Raw genomic sequence first — 18,982 nt, 5'->3', positions numbered from 1 at the left:
GGTGGCAAATACAGAAATTCTCAGTGGATGAGGAACGTTCACCAGGCTTTTGAACGACCTTCCGCTCACAACTGCATTAAATCCCTGCACAGTTGCCTTGTGCTGATGGTGGCGCCACAGCCGCCTTCTGTCGGCCTGTGGGGGCGGGGGCGGGGGCGTGCGGTCTCAGGAGCGGGTCAGCCAGAAAACCAGGCAGCCTCCGCCTTCCCCTCTGCCCCTGAAGCTTCCAGCGTGGCTGATGATTGATAACGAGCGTGTGCTGCTCTAAGGGGCTGACCTGGAAGCTTTCGGCCTCGCTGGGAAGCAGCGGGGGCCGTGCCCTTTGACAGTAGGGCAGCACCATGTGCCCTGCGGTGGGGGCGCCCGTCTGGCCTGGAGGCCCACGCCCCGCACCCTGCCTCCTGCCGGCCTTGCCGTGCATTCGCACGCGCGGCCACGCGGCAAGCATGTCTTACGTGCCCTCGTGCCGGGCACTGGGAACGCAGAGGCAGACGGCCCTCCTTCCTGCTCTCCTGATTGCGGGGATGTGTGTGCAGGGACCGGAGAGGGCAGGGACACGAGCCGTGTGCCGGTTGGGGCTACCGGCGGGGAGAGGTGCCCCGTGAGAAGCCCTGGCTGGTGCGGGAGCTGGATGCATTCGGCATAGCCTGGGGGGCCCGGCCAAGGGGGAACCGTGTGAGGGTGCGGTGGGGGACGGGGTCGGCCAGAAGCAAGGAGCCGGAGCACCAGGGCCCTGCACACTCTGCCCTGACAGGTCTTCCCGGATGGGGGTCTCTAGAGCTCTCCCGCACTGGAGTTGAGATGTTTGGAAGGCTCATTGTAAGTGTGGGTATTATTTAGCCTTAACAGAGAAGGCCGTGCGGGGACCCCGTGGAGACAAAACGGGGCTGGACTCCAGTGCTTCCATTGCCAGACCTTTGGGCCGTGACCAGGCCTTCTGTGTCTCCATCGTTTGTACAAGGAGGCTGCAGATCGTGCCTCCCTGAGGGGATACTTAAGAGGAGCGGCGCGCATGGCCTGGGACTGGTGCGTGGTCCTGGCCTAGAACGTGGGGACCGTGCACGTGAGGATCGTGAGGAACGTCGTCCGCACTCAGCACAGACTCCTTTTGGACGTACAGAATTCCTAAAGCAGGACGGGAAGGATCGCGGTGGGGTTGGGTGCAGCTGTCTGGGCGCGTCTCCTAGTCCAGGAACTAGTCACCTTCCCTCATACGCTCGCTCACCTGGTTCACGTGGTAACGAACTGGGTGGGGCGCGGGGACTGCGAGAACTTGGTCAGGTGACTGCCCAGAAGGGATGAGTAAGCCGGGGTCTGGGTTCATAGCAGCGGTAGAAGGGGTCACTGAGTGCCGGGGCCACATTTGGGGCTGCACACGCGTCGTCTCTTTACCTTGCACAGCACCGCGTGAGGGCGAGGGGGGACCCCGTGTCAGAGATGCGGGAGCTGGGGCTCAAAAGAGGGACAGTGATCTGCCATGTTCCGTCACAGGTGTGTGGCAGAACGGGAGATCTGCTGTGACGTCCGTCTAGTCCCAGAGCCCGAGCTGGTAATTTCGAGGTCCTGAGACAGAGAGAGCTAGAGGTCATGGGGAGAGTGGTGAGGCCGGTGCGGCCTCGGTGAAAGGCCGTCCCTTGGGCACAGCGGTCCTGGGGCGCCGACCCTGTCGTCCCTGGTCTCACGCACGGGGAGCGCGCCATCCCTTTAAACGCCCCGTAGCTGGACCGCAGGCGGCGGGAGACGGATGCTCGGTTGGGGGCGTTAGGGGACTTGGACACAGGGATTCAGAGCCAGGGTCTGTGTCAGGCCGGCACTGTGTCTGTGCAGGGGTGCGGGGGCTGGTCTAGACGAAGACAGGAGGGCGTCAGAACCACCCGGGGGGGTTTGTCACAGCTGCTGCCTGGACCCTGGCCCAGCGCGCGGCTCAGTCGGGGTTTCACGTGGGGCCTGGGCAGACTCTGCTTAAAGCTCCAGCGTTGAGAAGCTTTGCGCTGGACGATTGCTGATTCCTTCTAATCGTAGCCTCCAGATCCATCCCCTTCTGGGGGCCGCGTACCTACCCAAACCACTAGCCGCCTTGCCCTTCCCTGTTGTCCAGATACCGTAACGGTGTCCTTCAGCGTGGTGTGGACTCGGGGGGAGCAAACGAGGCTGCCGCTCTCTCTCGTCACTTCCTCCTGTCTGTCTGCTTGTTTGTCGTGTGACCACGCACGGTATATCGTCGGTGTCCCTTCCCGCTCCATACGCTCTTGAGAGCTTGGCCTTGTTGGTCTTCGTCCTGTGTTCCCAGGGCCTGTCACATTACAGGTGCGAGTATTTGCTGAACGGGTGTCTCACGGTGGGATGACAGGCGTGTGTGTTATGCCAGCCTGTTTTTCAAAAACTCGGTAAACAGTTCATCAGAATTTCTAAACGGGCGTGGCGGTTTGCTCGTGCACACCTGGCTGGCCAGTGGTGACCGTGTCTGCTTTTAGTGACTACTCCAACTCGCCGAAGGGCTGGTAGGCCTAACTGATCTGACTTGTCAGCAAAAAATGACACAGGAATGTATGTTTCATAACCATGTCTTAATGAAATTTCCCCCCCTCTCCCTCTTTTCCCTTCTCCATTCAAAATGATTAAGAATGTTATACAAATGCCAAGGGAGAGAATGGTATAGAAGAGTGTCCAGATGGTAAAGACATGCCCAGTAACGAAGAGCGTCCATTAGATTTTAATAGGGTAAGTGGACTGTCCTCCTTACTAACTTACTAACGGCCACACACACCCCCCACCCCACCCCCCTCTCTGCCACTCGGGCTACAGCCTGAGAGCCCTGGGAGCTCCCGCCCGCCCGCCCACTGTCCCGGGTCACCCAGCTCTGTGGGTGTGACCTTCTTCCTCCCCGTGGCCCTCAGCCCACGTCTGCATCGCCTCCCTCCTCGTCTGCTTACCTCCAAGGCTTCCCACAGCCCCTCCCTCGCTCCCCCGGCCTGTCCTTCCCAGCGCCGCCCCGGGCATTTCTGCCCACCAGTTGGACCTGTCGCTCCCCAACAAGCCCTTGGGTGGGCACCACCACAGAGCCCTCGAGCTGGGCTCCGTGGCCGGACTCCGCCTTCCTGTCCCCTCCACATGCCCGGTGCGGCGCTCTGGTCTCAGGCCCCGGCACCGGGCCGCGTCGGGTTTCTACGAGCTCCCGGCAGGCAGGCCGATGAACCGAAGGAAACGTGTCTGTCTTCTCCGTGTCAGCTCAGGTCCTGCGAGGACTTTCCCCCAAATCACCCACAGGCCTGTGGGCCTCCCCCCACCAGTCTGTCCCACCTCAGCGAATGGCGCCCTGCCGCTCCCAAGCTCAGCCGCCGCTGTCCGGCCTCTGTCACCTGCACACGCCGTCCCGCCCCACCCGTCAGCTGTTGCACCTCTTTCCGCCTCGTCTCCCGTGCCCCGTCCGGGTCGGGTGTCCCCTCGCTGGCCCTCACGATGCCCGACCGGTGCCGCCACTGTGCTGTTCCGCACAGACTGGGGACCGCGTGTCTGGCCGCAAGTGCAGGCCTGAGCCGTAGCCTCTGCTGGGACTCTGCGACTCACGCTCCTAACCACGGTGACCTCTTGTCACTGCGCTCTGCCCTCGCGTGCCTCTGGCCTCGCACCCTCCTTTCTCCCTCCTTCCGCGCAGCTGTCTTTCTGCTTCCGCCTCAGGGGCCCAACCAGGGGTGGTGCTGCCCAACTGGAAATGGGGGTGTCATAAGTATGACCGGGGGGCTGCTAGTTCCCGTGGCCCGGGGGAGGGGGTGCCGCTGGTTGCCGTGATGGGGCGAGCTGGTTGCTATGGGGGTGGGGACGTTGCTAATTAAGGTGACCCAGGGGGTACTGCTGGTCGCTTGAAGCGGCCGGTGGGGGTGGCACGTTGCCGGCTACTGTGGGGGGAGGGAAGGAGGCCTTGGTAGTCGCCTCGGGGGTCGGGGTCCATCGCTAGTTGCTGTGGAGGGAGGGTGCTGTTGCTGATCTCTCTGCCTGAGTTGGGGGTGGGCACTGGTCGTTCCTGTGACTAGGGAAGGGCTGCCATTTGCATTTAGTGTCCTGGGGGACAGAGGTGCTGACCACCTGGTGTGGGGGGGGGTGGGGGACAGTCCCACACGACGGGGTTTGTAGGACTGCAGGTCTGAGGCCAGGCTCCCGGACAACCTCTGGCTCTTACTCCTACGGGGCTCACTTTTCCACCTTCAGGTGAGGACTCTTTGGAAGAGCTCTTTCCCTGCCCACCTGTCTGGAGCGTGTGTGTGTGTGTCCTTTCTCCCCTTCCCCTTTGGCCACGTCGCCTGGTTTGCACCGCAGCGTGTGGTTGCGTTGGTTGGTCTGCTTGCTGGGGGCTCTCCCCATGTGGCAGGGAGACACGGCAGGGCGGGGGTCCCCGCGCCCAGCCTCGTCCCCACCCGTGGTCGGCACTTAGACTGCTGTTTCCGGGCAGCCCTGACATACAGAACGTTTTGTCCCGGGGACCGAACATACCGAGTTAGGGTTCTGGACGCCTTACGGATCAAGAAGGAGAGGTGGTTTTGCTTTGAAGCAGTGAAACTTCATGGTGTGTGTAACTCTCCCGAGAAAACCATGGACTTGTTACTTGATCTCTGTGTCAAGAGTATTTCGCGTAGCCCTTGTGAAAAAAACCTGGCTTTTGATCTGTTGAAACTGTTCCTTTCATCGCAGGTGTCTTCTGTTTATGAAGCAAGGTGTGCAGGAGAGAGAAATGCCAGAGCAAAACCCAACGGCTTCCACAGAAAGATCTCCTCCAGCGCCAGCTCCGGCTCGGAAGGCTCCGGCTCGGACGGTGGGGGCGAGTGGGCGGACCCTGGCGAAGAGGAGCTCTTTTCTCGAACTCATCTCTAAACCTGCAGCGTAGTGCAAATTAATTTTTGAAAACGATCTGTGATGGCAAATTACCCTTTTGTGAGGCCTGTTAATCTAAAACAACAACTTAGGGTTCTTCTTCAATTAACTGATTCAGATCAGTAATTATCTTTCTCTTCTTGCTTATTTTAGAGTTGAGGACAGCTATCCTGTTGAACATTTTTTTTTTTTTTCCTCCAAGCTGTTAAATTCTTGGCTATTTGAAATAGACTAGATTGTGTTGTCAAATCCAGAATGGGTGTGCATGTGCTTGTCTAGGAGTAGCCCTGCGTTCCGCACCTTGACTGCAGCTACTGTCCTGCTGGCTGCAGCCCGGTCACTGTTACCTTAGCACCGCGGTGTCCACAACCACTTCCGCTCTCCAGAGACTTGAGCTTTGGGACCTTTAGGCTTTGTTCTCTAAGAACTGGGACATAGACACCTTCCCCTGCAATGGATCGGTGCCTTCCTGAAGGCAGGAGGGAAGCATGAGTGACTCATCCACGGTCTTCATTCAGTCAGATCTCATGTACATTTGAAGTAGGAACCGCAAGGGTGTGCTTTTAGAGACTTACACGATACTGTGTTTTCTATCTTAGGATTTTCCCCCTCGAGTATCATGGAAGATACTATGGTGTGTGATTTCTTGCTAGCTGAAGGAGCCAAGGCTTCGGGGTGTCGGGTAGCGTACGAGGCCCAGCGGGGTAAAGAGCGTACCCCCAGCCCGTTCTTACGTTGCAGTTATGTTTCCGCCAAAACACCCCTTCCGGGTTGTTTGTGGTTTGGATCTTAGTTGCAAATTATGATTTGCTGGTGACCTCCGTTGACTCGAAGCCTCCAGAACTCTAAATGATAAACGTTTGACGTGCAGTAAAGGCCACCTCGTCACCCCGAAGAAACCTCGGCTGCTGCAGCTAGCTCCTGTTGTGGCTGTGATTTTAGTAGAGCTTAGATCTCATTTTGTGTTTGAGAGAATGTTCTGGGCAAGTTCTGTGTGGTGGGTTGGGGGCGGGGGGGAGTAACCGTTTCTCCCATACCTGTGCGATTGCTTCATGGGACTCGCTTTCCGCTCTCGTGGGGACCCAGGGGTCAGTCCGTCTCACACCAGTCCCGTCCACTCATGATGGCCACTTCCTCGCGCTTTCACGCCGCCGGGCAGCAGGTGAAGCTGGGAGGAGCGGTGTTTGTAAAACCAGATTGCGTTTCCTTTTAAACTAACTCCTTACGAAAAAGACAAAACAAAACAACCTAATTTGTAGCATCAGTTTAGCACGTCTGTATCGTCAGGAATGGCAGAAAAGCGTGACACAGACGAGACCGCGTCACCACTGCCCTTGGCAGGCAGCACGCGCGTGCGGTGACCGGCTGGGGGCGAAGTGGCCGAGGAATCCCTGATGTGCTTCGAGCACTGGGTGGTGTTGCCCTTCTCGTCGTTGATGACACGGGCGAGCGACCCCGAGGCTGTGGGGTCGTCCCGGTTGTGTGTGTCGTCGCTGTGAGAGACCTGATGGACGGTTGGCTCGGATCTCACCACACGGCAGGGTTTGTTTTTATACAGCACATCTTTTGACACTTTAAAGTGGGTGTGTGTGCGTGTGTGTGCGTGTGCGCGCGCGTGTGTAAGGTTTACGTTGCTGTTATTTATTTACAGACTTTATAAGGTTTTATGTATTTTTCTTTCTTCCGGAGCTTCCTAAAAAGTGATTAGCATCTGCACTGAAATACAATTTAACAGCAAAGGCAAAAAAGAATTGGAAGTTGTAAATTCCTAAAATCACTACGGTGACGATCATTCTAGAAATCGTTGCTTAATGTAGCAGAGACCAAATAAATATATTTCAGACACAACCTTTAGCTCAGTTGATTTCGGACAGCTGCTTTTTATCCAGACAGGGCTCCAGGTGGCAAAGGTGCCGACTTCCCTTCGCACCGGTAGGAAGACCCTGCATCTTCCACGTGGGAGGGGCGGGGGGGGGGGGTGGGGTTGGATTATAAGTGGGCAGGGGGATTAACAGATTATGTATTTATTTGTTTTCATAGCTAAGTGGCTGAAGCCTGGAGGCTTTCAGCAGCAGAGTTGAAAGTGTGGTTTTTAGTTTTGTGAATGGATGATCACAAAGAAAAAGCATTTTTTAAAAAGTTGGCACAACGCTGAAACGCACTGTGGTATGAAGCGCGTTGCGTACCCGTAGCACTGAAGTACCCGTTTTCCATTCCTGGGCCGAGATTGTTTCCCGTGGTTGTATTGTTCTGATTTCACGTACACCAGAGTAACTGATTTTTTGTTTTCTTGTGGAGTTAACACCGAATAAAAAATTTGAAACACGCTTGGCTGTCTTCATTTATCACAGCGAACGGCCGCGGCCTGTCTCAGCTCCGTGCGGCGGGAGGTGGCAGGTGGCAGGTGGCAAGTGGCCCGTTCACCTCGTGCAGAGGAAGCTGACTCAGCTCTTACGGGCCTCGCTCAGAGTGTTGGCCTTGCTGCTTTGCTGCGGAGGGCGGGGGGTGGTCTGCTGAGAAATGGGTCCATCCCTCCCCCCCCCACCCCCCCCCGTCCCCCCCAACTACTCCCTGAATCTAGCACAGAACACGGATTTCTGTCTGTAGCTGTAGACAAAACTTCGTCTTTTTGTTCTGGGGGGAGGGGGCGGGGCGGGGCGTACATATAAACGTCGATGTTTATCGTAGAAAAAGAAATCAGTGTATTTTTAAAAGTATAAGGGAAAACTCTACTTCTGTCGCCGTGAGATGGTCGCTGCTAACATTTCTGCAAAACACTTTTCTCGACGGCTGAACGTATATTTGAACATACAGAGAGAAGCTTACAGCACAAGGTGGAAGCACACTGCCCCGTGACGTGGGAAATAGGCGTTTACTCCGATGTCTTCTCGTGGCAGGAATTGTAGACCTGGTTAACTTTTCACAGCTGCGTTATTCCAGTCTGTAGCTACAACACTTTCCTCATCGCTCAGCATTTAAGAACGTTCCTTTTATGTGCATTGTCTTTAATCTGGGGCGGAGGAGAATCATTTAAATTTTGTTTCATCCATTCTTTTTATGGTTTCTGAGATGTGTAGGCATGTTTTTTAAATGCTTTCTTCACCTTTAAAAGAGTATAAAAATACGCTTCTGTGTAGAATCAATTTATGTAGAATCAATTTTTTTTTTTTTTTTTTTTTTCCCCTTAAGTAAGCTTCACGCCCCGTGGTGGGGCTTGAACTCACGACCTGGACGGAGATCAAGAGTCGTGTGCTCTACCGACTGGCCCAGCCAGGCGCCCCTGGAGAGTTGATCCTTGAAGCGTGTGTATTTTATACCAGGAGCGAGGCTTAAGGATTCAGCCTCATTTTTTACCAGCTAGTTGGACGGCTGCCCCAACTCCTTTTGTTACAAAGCCCCTATCCCGTGCCCCCCCCCCCCCCCCCGCCCTGCGCCCCATATCTGAAGTGACCCCTGGATAAGGGCCCTCTTAATGTGGAAACCTAGGTCCAACTGCTGGCTGTGTGACATTGGGTAAACTGATGCAAGTCAAATGCTTACAACGGGGTCTCCTGCCTAACAGTCAGTGTTAGCTTCTGACTGACCGGTCGCTGGGATTCAGGAGACCTCCAGGATCCACCTCTTTATTTATTTATTTTTAAGTTTTTAAAGTTTATTTTGAGAGAGAAAGTGAGCAGGGGGAGGGGCAGAGAGGGAGAGAGAGAATCCCAAGCAGGCTCCGCACCGTCAGCGTGAAGCCCGACGCGGGACTCGAACTCCCAAACCGTGAGATCGCGACCTGAGCCGAAACGAGGAGTCAGGCGCTTAACCGACTGAGCCCCCCCCAGGCGCCCTCAGGATCTGTCTACCTTAATCATGACTGCAGGGGTGTGACCTGAGCCCTCACCGGTAGAGCGGCAGTGCCCACTCGGGCGGGGAGGTGGCGCGGACAGCGAGCTCCCCGGAAGTGCCCGAGGCAGGACTGGAGGATGTTAGCGCAGCAGGGAGGTCCCCTGTGCAGGTGCGCGGATCGTCCCCGGAAGCTGCGCCCCGTGGCCCGCGTACTCGCTTCCCGGGTGCCCGCACCTGCCAGCGTGGGGTGGGGGTGCCGGGCTGGGCCTCTGCTCCTCGCATGACCACCCGGAGCTTGGGCTCTGTCCCCGGGATTGTGACATCACAGCCAAGTGCTGCTCACGCCAAGGGCGTAAAGCCCTCCCTCAAAGTCCGCCAAGCGTTCAGCCGCTGCTCTCGTGATTGATGCTGCTGCTCCTTCACCGCAGACGCCACCCCCGGCAGAGTCTGGGCACGTGGGTAAGTGGCCGTGCAGCGCCCGGTGGCCTGTGTCTGCACAGCAGTCCAGGAACGGAAAGGAGGGCCCAGCCGGCCGGTGGATGGCATCACGGGCGGGCTCTGTTGCGGGCACAGGGGCCGGGGAGGGAGCTGCCGCGTCACAGCCGCCCCCAGCTTCCCGCCACCCGCCTCGCGTCACTGGTGTGGGAGAGACGCGGTCAGGAGCGGTCGTCCCACCCGACCGAGCGGTGAGTGGCGAGGATGCCACCGCCTCACACCGGGACGGTGTCCGCCTGCCTGTGGCCTTCTTCCAGGTGTCCTGCCCTGTTAACCCCGCGAGGTGGGTGCGTTTGCCCCGTGTTACAGGCGGCAAAACCGAGGCACTCGCTAAGGTCTGGCACCCGCTGAAAGGTGGAGCCAAGATTCGAACCGCGTGTAAGTGGCGACCGTAACCGCGCGTCCCGTGGAGTCGGTTGTAAAGAGGAACTGGCACAGCCGGGCAGCGAGGACACAGTCCGCGAGGCGCGGTCCTGGGGCGGCCGCCCGGGAGGCTGTCGCACCCCCGTCGGTACCTCTCGGAAGGAGCTCCCGTCCCCAGGCGGCCCCTTCCTTCCCCTGCTGCATCGACGGCGGGGGGAGCAAAGCCCCGGCCTCAGGGGTGAGGTCCCACTGCCCCCCCTGCTCCGGGTGGTGTCCGGGCCGGGGGGCCCGTCAGAGCGGAGTCTGGGGTGAAGGGGCAGGCACGTGGGCGGCTGCAGCTGAGACGCGGGGCCACTTCGTGGCACGGTCCGGGGAGTTCCATCTCCGCAGGCTTCTGTCCGGCTCCGCACACACCCCTGTGTCGCGGGCCAGTCAGCCCCACTTCCCCCGCCGACCCCCGGGCTCCTGCTCTGACCCGACCCCTGCCTCAGCCAGAGCACGTCCCCGGCGTCCGGGCCCTTCCCAGCCATCCAGGCCCGTCCCGTGCCGAGCTTGCAGTCTGAGCTTGCAGTCTGCCGCAGGGTCTGGGGCCCGGGGCCCGCCTTCCCGCCCCTGTGGCCGCCCCTCCTCCACTGCCCCAGCCCCTCCTCAGACCCCCAGGGGGAGGGGAGACCCCCCGTGGGAACCTGACCCACCGCGGGCCTGGCCTGGTGGGGGAGCCTGAGGCCGCTGGCCCAGCCAGGGGACGGCTTCTTCCTTTGCTGCCTTCTCCCTTTGCTGAAGAGGAAAGGGCATTGAAGGAGGCCTGGCCCGGGTGCCCTAAACCCCAGGCTCCACCCCACGGCTCCCCGGGGGTCATCGAGGGCCTCGCCAAGTCCTGACCCCCTTCCGGGCTTGACTCCGGCTCCTCTCACAGGCCAGGGGCCCCAACTCCTGCTGGTCACAAATGTCAACCGTGTCCACCGCATCCTCCTGCAAACCCACGCTGCCAGCCAGCGATGAAGGGCGGCCCGGTGCCCTGGCTCCCTGCTAGGCCACCTGACGCGCCTCCGCTCTCAGGCCTCGCTCCGGCCCAGTGATCACGGACCTGGGAAATGCTCAGAGACGTGCGGGACCCCCAACTGTCAGTGGCAGACCCGGCCCTTGGCTCCTCGCTGCCCTGCGCTCCTGATCTGGTCGCTACCCCCCCCCCCCCCCCCCCCCGCCCCCCCGCCCCCCCCCCCGGGGGCCCCCGGCCCCCCGGTCCCCCCCCCCCCCCCCCCCCCCCACCTGCAAGGCCTCAATGCCCCACCCTGGGGAGCCTGCAGGCACCTGGCAGCCCCCTCCCGGCGCCCCCCCTGCCCTTCACCGCATAAGGGCCTCGACAGGATGCCGGTCTGGTGGTCCTGGGCTCCTCCCCACCACCCCCCTCCAGTGTGCCCAGACGCCCACCCCCCACCTGCACCGCCCCTTCCTGAGCAGGGGGGAGGGGGGAGGAAGTGGAGAGACGCTGATCTCTGGGTGACTTCCTCACGCTGAACCTGGGTCACCCCCACTCACATACGCTTCTCCCAAGCTTAGTGCCATCACGGGTGACATTGTTACCCGGACAAGGCTGGTGAGCCTTGGGGACCGCGAGTTGGGGTCTTTTGGGGGCCCGGGTGTCTTCATGTTGGCATTAAGCTGCTAATTGGGAGGAAACAGAGATCTCTGGCCTTGGTCTCAAATAGGGTTTGGAAACATTCATTTGTTCAACAGATCTGTATGAGGATCCTACTGCGCGCCAGGCCCTAAAGCTGGTGCCGGTAATACGTTTTATTTTTCTAAGTCCGTAAACCTCCTGCAGCCCTAGTTCTTTGGCGATACAGGTCCTACAGCGTCCTCTCCATCTCTCCTACGTAACCTTCAGAGGGTCTCTCCAGCCCACCCGGGCCACGACCATTCCTAAAGGGGTTTGAGGGCAGGGGTGAGGACCCCTCCAAGTCCCGGAGCCCTCTACATCAGAAGGCTCTTCCTTATCTTACCCCTGAATTTCCCTGCCTGGCAGCCCGTCTGGAGCCACGGGAAGTCCCGCGGTGAGGCTGGTGGTGAGGCCCAGCTCGGCCCCGACCGGCCGGGCGGCCTCGCCAAGGTCATGTGGCATCTCTGGGCAGGGCACGGGGAGGAGGGAGGCACGACCGCTGATTCTACACAGTCGGAGGGAGCGTGGCCCTTCCTCCAGAGTGAGTTACCCGTTTCATCTGGAGAGGCCCTGTCTCCGGCCATCACTGTCCAGATGGGCAGCTGACAGAGTGGTTTCCTTCTTGGCAGCGTCTGGCTTTCCGGCTTTGGCCACCGATCGCGGAAAGCAGGGGAAACCGCTGCTCGGGCACAGCCTCGCCTCCCTGGGCCTAGGAAACCGGATGGAGTGTGCAGCGAGGAGCCTCCACCCTCCCTTCCCAGGGCCAACCGCCTCCAGCCATTAGTCCTAACTCGAGCCATGTGGCCCTTGGCAAGCCGTTCACACTCTCCAGCCTCAGTTTCCTCCTCTGTAAAACCAGAAAGGGGAGACCTATGCCAGGTTTAGAGGAAAGCACGTCTAGGAGCTGGGAAGGTGCGATTTCCCCTCTAGTGGCCACCAGAGTCAACTGGTCAAACCACACCAGCATCTCTGTGAGTGGATGGGAGTCCGACCGGCAGCGTCCAGGTGGGGATGGCGGGGGTGGGGACGGTGATTCGGGAAGAGACGGAGGTGGGGAGGTGGGAGGGGTCAGTCTGTGAGGGGCCTTGAATGCCTCTTGGGAAGGGTTCATCCTAGAGGTCACAGGGAGCATGAAGGGGTGTGAACAGGGCACCATTTCGTTCTGGGCGGAACAGTGGTCTCCGAGGTTGGATAGGGATTCTTTTATTTTTTAAGAGCATTTTTATTTTTATATAATTTTTAAATTTTATTTAAATCCAAGCTAGTTTAACATACAGCGTAACGGTGGTTTCGGGTGTAAAGTTGAGTGATTCATCACTTACATATAAAACCCAGCACTCATCACAGGTGCCCTCCCTCCTTAATGCCCATCACCCGTTTAGCCCATCCCCCCACCTATGGATAGAGATTTTAGAATCAGCTGACACGAGAGAATCTTCTAGAACTTTTGCAGCTTTTAAAAGAGGCTCGCGGTGGCATTTCCTCCCTTTCCTACAGTCGGGCGAGCTCAGGAGACTCCTGTGAATGGAGCTCTGGGCAGGTGAACCTGTCTGGGCTTAGCCTGGTGCTATTGCTGACCTACGGGGTCTTACACAGGCCGTGTCCCTGTTCTGACCGGACTCCTCGTCTGGAGAAAATCATTCGGAAATCATCCAGCCCGCCTCCAGCATAGCAGTGAGTTTGGCTATTTGGTCCTGGATGGAAAAGCTCTTTGAAAACTGTGTGTGAGGGAGCATTAAAGTCATAACTGCATTACGCTAAAAATAACAAGTCTCCCCATATTCTGCAGCCCTCGTGGTTAGACCGAGATGATGCTAACCCATCAGGTGGTGACACTGACAGCATGGGGACCCGCTAGTCCAGGGTGACATCACTCAAAGTGAGGCGAGCCGCTGGCTCCTCATGGGACATATAGGAAGTACACATTTGGGCTCTCGGAGTGACCCCGAGACGGGTCCCTGCTTCTGTCCCCAAATCAGAGCTTCCCAAGGGACCTGTTTCAGAGGACTTGGCCAAATGTCCTCTGGGGGCGAAATCGCCCTCGGCTGAGAACCACTGCTCGAGATGAAAGTCTAAGTTTGTAGGAAATGGTGGGGGGAGAGGAGCTTGCTAAATGCCACCACTAGGCAAAATCCACAATGTGGAAAATTCCACAAGATACGCGATCCAGTGTCACCAACAAATATATGGCACAGGAGAAACAAAGGAGGAACTATTGTCTTTCTTTTCAAATTTTTGTTTAAATTCTAGTTAGTTAACATAGAGTGCAATGATTGGTTTCAGGAATAGAATCTAGTGATTCATCACAAGTGCCCTCCTTAATGCCCATCACCCATCCAGCCCATACCCCCCCCCCCACCTCCCTCCATCAACTCTCGGTTTTTTCTCTATCATTAAGAGTCCCTTATGATTTGGGGGCATCTGGGTGTGTCTGTCGGGTAAGCATCCGACTCTTGATTTCGGCTCAGGTCATGATCTCACGGTTCGTGAGTTCAAACCCCACGTCCAACTCTGCACTGACAGCACAGAGCCTGCTTGGGATTCTCTCTCTCTCTGCCCCTCCCTTGCTTGCTTTCTCTCTCTCTCTCAAAATAAATAAAAATAAACTTAAAAAAAAATGAATGGATTCTTCTGAAAAAAGAGAGACTCCTATGGTTTCCCTCTCTTCTGTTCCCACCCGTGCCCTATGTTCCTCTGTTTTCTTTCTTAAATTCCATGGAGGAAAGTAGTCATATGGTATTTGTCTTTCTCTGACTTATTTTGCTTAGTGGAATACACTCTAGAACCATCCATGTCGTTGCAAATGGCGACATTTCATTCTTGATACGACTGGTGGTGCACTTGCTGGTCTTAGGGTAGCTCTATTTTCAACTTGCTGAGGGACCTCCACACTGTTCTCCAGAGTGGCTGGACCAGTTTGCACTCCCACCGATGGCGCAAGAGGGTTCCCCTCTCTCCGCTTCCTCGCCAACATCTGTTGTTGCCTGAGTTGTTCATGTTAGCCATTCTGACAGGTGCGAGGTGGCATCTCACGGTGGTTTTGATTTCTATTTCCCTGATGATGAGTGACGTGGAGCATCTTTTCATGTGTCTGTTGGCCATCTGGATGTCTTCTTTGGAGAAGTGTCTATTCATGTCTTTTGCCCATTTCTTCACTGGATTATTATTTTTTTGGGGTGTTGAGTTTGGATAAGTTCTTTATAGTCGGTTAACCCTTTATCCAATATGTCATTTGCAAATATCTTCTTCCCTCCCATCAGCTGCCTTTTAGTGTTGTTACTTGTTTCTTTCTCTCTGCAGAAGCTTTTTATCTTGATGAGGTCCCAATAGTTCATTTTTGGTTTTGTTTCAAAGGGGGATCTATTTTTTTTTTTTTAATTTTTTAATGTTTATTTATTTTTTGAGAGAAAAAGACACATGAACAGGGGAGGGGCAGAGAGAGAGGGAGACACAATCCGAAGCAGGCTCCAGGCTCCCAGCTGTCAGCACAGAGCCCGACTCGGGGCTCAAACTCACAGACGGTGAAATCATGAGCTGAGCCGAAGTCGGACCCTTAACCGGCTGAGCCCCCCAGGCGCCCCATCAAAGGGGGAACTATTTAGATTAAAAGAGATGTAGGAGATCTATGTACCAAGTCCAGTTTGTTGCCTTTGAAACTTGATTTGGCTGCTATAAAAAGACATTTTTAAAGATAATTGGGACGCTGGGATATATTGAGGAATTCTTGTTAATTTTATCAGGTGTGCTGACAGTTTTGTGCCCACTTGAGCAGCACATCCACCGACACTGGGCGACACGGAGGAGACCGGCGTGGCCCGACACGGTCCGTATTTCTTCACCAGCCTCCACCATTCTCCGAAACAGGAATTGAAACACAGAAGAAGGACAAGAAAAAGACTGCTGCCGGGGATGTGCATAGACCAGGCTGTGACCTGAGATGCACTTCAAAGTGCGGGGAAAATAGACCCCCGTGTGCGGGGAGGGTCAGGGTTGAGCTGCGGGCCTGGGGCTTCACTGCACCGTGATCTCTCCTTGGTAGAGATTTGACACCTCCCATAATTACGCTGGTTCTGAAGATGAAAACAAGTAAGTCAGAAGTGGGGAAAGTGAGGTTTTCGCTCAGCAGTGGAGCCTAATTCTGACGAGTCCAGGTGGGGTCAGAAGGGACCGTTGCCGGGCCACCTGGGTGGCTCAGGCGGTTAAGCGTCCAACTTCGCATGTCCCAGTTGGTGGGTTCGAGCCCCGCGTGGGGCTCTGGGCTGACACAGCTTGGAGCCTGGAGCCTGCAGACCCCTGCCTGCACTGGCGCCCCTCCCCTGGGTTCCTAGAGGCCGACGGACAGCAAGGCTTTCACGCCCTGTCTGCCCCAGGGAGGGGTCGGTGTCCGCGCCCCTACACGGGTGGCCCAAAGCCTTGCTGGGCTTCACTTCCCAGGGCCAGGCTGATGCGGGGCAGACAGAAGAGCCTTCCCACCCTTCAGACCTCGGGGCTCCCGCCAGATGTGTTAAGCTCCCCTCCCCCCCCCGCATCAGCACACCGGTGTAGTGAGCCGTTAGCCTGGGACGGCGCCCCGGGTCCTGGCTCTGAACCTGGGCCTCTTTTCTCACCCTCCGTGGTCTCCCCGCATAAGCCTCTGGAGGGGCTTGTGGGGGCCTCTTGCACTTGTACGTTTTCGGTTCAGCCACCTGCTTGGAGCCCCGATGGGGAGCTGAGGCAGGCTGGCCGGCCTCTGTGTCCCCCAGAGTGTGGACCCGAGTCCATGCGCCCCGGAACCCACCCCCTCACCTCCTCTGAGTGGTGCTGCGCGTGCCCCCTCCTACACACAGACCCCCACCTGCCCCTCCCTGATCCCACTCGGCCCCCCGTCTCCCCAGGAGCCCTGTCTTCCCAAGTCCTCCCAAGAGCCCACGGATGTGGTGATCGACGGCCATCCCCATTTTACAGGTGAGCAAACCAAGACTCAGCGAGGGGTGAGTGTAGTGTGGGTGGGGTCTCACCGCCTGGGGCAGGAGGTTCAGATCCTGCCCGTGTACCTAGCTTCTGTGGGGACTTGGGCTGGAAGGTTCCCCTGTCTGAGCCTCAGTTTCTTCTCTGTGACCCAGGCAGGTGCGGGGATGAAGGGAGCAGACACACGTGAGGTGCAAGGCTCAGTGGGGCTTTGCGGTCTGCCCTCCTCGGTGTGGGTCCGGGCTGCCTGCGAGGGACCGGAGGACGGTGCGGAGACCCTACAAGGCCACGGGGTATCCGGGAGGGCGGCCGGGAGCCCAACACGGGGTGCGGTGGCTGGGAGACGGCAGCACCCAGGGTAACACTGGGAGTCACTCACTGGAGGGCCCGGGACCTAGAGCAAGAAGGGAGTCAGGGCTTCCGGGTAGAGGGCAGAGCCGGGGCAACAGCTCGGATGTGAGGACAACCCAGGTAGTCTGGGTTGAGTCCGGAGAGACCTCGGGCCCGGTGACGGAGCCTCACGGGTGGCCACGAGGGGTGGGCCACGAGGGGTGGCCCACGGTGGATCATCACGTGTGGGACGGAGCTGCCCCCTCTGCACCCTCCTCGTGCGCTCCCACGTGGGGCCTGACCCCACAGCTTCTAAATCAGGCTCTGCTTTCTGATGGTGGCGGTGGCAGGCGACTGAGTGATGCCTTTAAAAAACGAGGCTATTTGGAAAATTCCACTGTGGTATGCTGGAACGCGGATCTCCACCCCCAGGCACTTTCTGTTTCCTTCATACCCACAGCCTTAAAGGCCTCCAGTCCTGGGCACCTCTTAAGATTCAGGAAGCCAGAGGCCACAGGGGGCCCCCGGGGGGCTCCCCCTCGCCCCAGCAAGGCCATGCATTCCAGAAGTTGGAAGGTCCACTGGTTTCATCGTAACCCAGTTTTTCTCATCTATTATGTGGGGTACTCTGGGAATGAGTGACCTTTGATTTGGGGCCAGATCCACCTGGGGTCAAGCATTCCCAGTAAAATGGGGCAACAGTACAGCCTCACAGGGTTGCTAGAATGGTTGGAGACGCTGTTGCAGAGCGTGGACCCCGCAGACCGCAGGCACGCGGCTCTGTTGCGTTGTCTGGCGGTGCACGGGGTCCCCAGCCTCTCGGAGCACGAGCCCGGGAATGGGGTTTGCCTCGTTTATCTCAGGGCTTCCGTACGAAGGGGCCCGGGCCGCACAGCCCTCATCCGAAGGTTGACTGTGCTGCTTGAAATCCACTGGTTCCCCATCAGTGAACATCTTAGTACGTCTTCGTTATAAACAGAGCACGTACTTGTCGGGAAATCTAACAGTTTCAAAGTGTGTAGGGACAGAAGATAATCATTTGTGTTCTGATACTCACCGTCAGTGTTTCTTTCTGTTAATGCCTGTGGAATATTCCATACTCTTTGATTATACTGTAATGTTGCTTTAAATTTATTTTTGAGAGAGAGAGAGGAGCGTGGGCAGGTGAGGCGGAGAGAGAGGGAGACACAGAATCCAAAGCAGGCTCCGGGCTCTGGGCTGTCAGCACAGAACTTGACACGGGGCTTGAACCCACAGACCTCGAGATCATGACCTGAGCTGAAGTCAGACGCTTAACTGAGTGAGCCGCCCAGGCCCCTGGGGCAACTTTATCAGGGTTGCTCCTTTCAGGTGTGTTATTAGACCAAAGAGATTCTATGTTATAATTTTTTTCTTTTGCTTTCTCCTTTGTCGGAGCCGTGCCTGCCCTTGTTCGTGACTGTGTTACTATCAGGAGTTCTGCCTCCCTGCATTCACTGATTTTAATCTACTACTGGTAGGAAACAGGTCACTGCACCCGTTAAAACTGTGAGTGGGGCACCGGCTCGGTTGGTTAAGCGTCCCAGGCTCGGTTTCGGCTCAGGGCAGCATCTCACGGGGTTCATGAGATCAAGCCCCAAGTCCAGCTCTGTGCTGGCGGTGCGGAGCCTGCTTGGGATTCTGTTTCCTGCTCTCTGCCCCTCCCCCGCTCTTTCTCGCTCTCTCGAAAAATAAACTTTAAAAAGCCCAAACAAAAAAACAGTGGGTAGAGTACCGGTTGATGGCTCTGGTGTGAGGGCCTGAGGCCTGCTTCTCGCAGCAAAGTGCGGAGGCTCACGGTGGCTTCTCTGGTCCTGGCACTTTTCAGGCTCTGTCTCTGGTTTTCTTCTCTGGGCCTGAGGTTGTGGGAAGGCTGACCTCCAGCTCTCGGGGCTAGCCCCGTCTCCGTTTTCTGTTGTTGTTTTTTAATCATTTCGCTCGATTTCCAGAAGCAACAAGAGAACCCCAAATTCCAGGCACTGTTTCCAAGAAAATGAGCGTTCCCATGTCCGTGGTGAAGGAGGTTAATGCAACAAGGAATAAAGGCAGAAAGGACATGCTTTCTGGTGGATTTCTGAAAACGCGTGGCCAGGGGGATGCTCCTTTGAAATAAACCAAGCTGTTCAATCCGCCTCCACCTCGTGGGGACAGTCTGGCCCTGGTGGCTCTGAACAGAGGCTGGGGTGGCGGAGGGTGGGCGGGAGGATGGCGAGCGGGCGAGAGCTTCTGCACAGCGGAAAACAAGCTTGGGGCTCCCGGCCGAGCAGCCTCACTGCCCAGCGCCCGTTTCCTTACCTGCAAAAGGCTAGTCACTGAGCCAGCTTGGTAGGCTGTGGGGCTCAACTGTGCTAATGGGATGAACAGCCAGGAGGGCACAGAGCAGCTGGGATGGCACCGGGTACGGGGCCAGCCACGAGCAACATTTATTCATCCATCAACAAATATTTATGGAGCTCACATTTGGGGGCTGAG

General features: G+C 57.2%; 1 protein-coding gene and 1 long non-coding RNA gene across 19 annotated transcripts in view; both read left to right on the top strand.

Moving 5' to 3' along the window:
- KIAA0232 (KIAA0232 ortholog) overlaps window positions 1-5,115 on the top strand; it is an 84,058-nt gene extending 78,943 nt beyond the window's left edge. For 15 of the 17 annotated variants that reach the window (XM_049630252.1, XM_049630247.1, XM_049630253.1 and 12 more), the window contains 2 exons: window positions 2,624-2,721; window positions 4,687-5,115. In XM_049630252.1, coding sequence (XP_049486209.1) covers window positions 2,624-2,721; window positions 4,687-4,866 — 278 coding nt within the window. In that variant the 3' untranslated portion in view covers window positions 4,867-5,115. Of the gene's footprint in view, window positions 1-840; window positions 2,599-2,623; window positions 2,722-4,686 lie in introns of those variants that run through there. The other 2 variants (XM_049630255.1, XM_049630251.1) reach the window with 2 other exon arrangements.
- Window positions 5,116-12,315: 7,200 nt separating this feature from the next.
- On the top strand, window positions 12,316-18,567 carry LOC125922601 (uncharacterized). Of its 2 annotated transcripts, XR_007457708.1 has the most exons (5): window positions 12,322-12,889; window positions 14,956-15,301; window positions 16,090-16,159; window positions 16,318-16,429; window positions 18,460-18,567. It is a non-coding gene; the product is annotated as an uncharacterized LOC125922601 (long non-coding RNA). The 2 variants fall into 2 exon arrangements; XR_007457707.1 differs by having other exon boundaries at window positions 12,316-12,889; window positions 14,956-16,159.
- Window positions 18,568-18,982: the final 415 nt, after the last annotated feature.

Source organism: Panthera uncia, chromosome B1 (genome assembly GCF_023721935.1).
Source record: "Panthera uncia isolate 11264 chromosome B1, Puncia_PCG_1.0, whole genome shotgun sequence".
Classification (NCBI taxonomy): Eukaryota; Metazoa; Chordata; class Mammalia; order Carnivora; family Felidae; genus Panthera; species Panthera uncia.
Note: the sequence above shows the minus strand (reverse complement) of the source record. Positions and strands in the feature narration are given on the sequence as shown.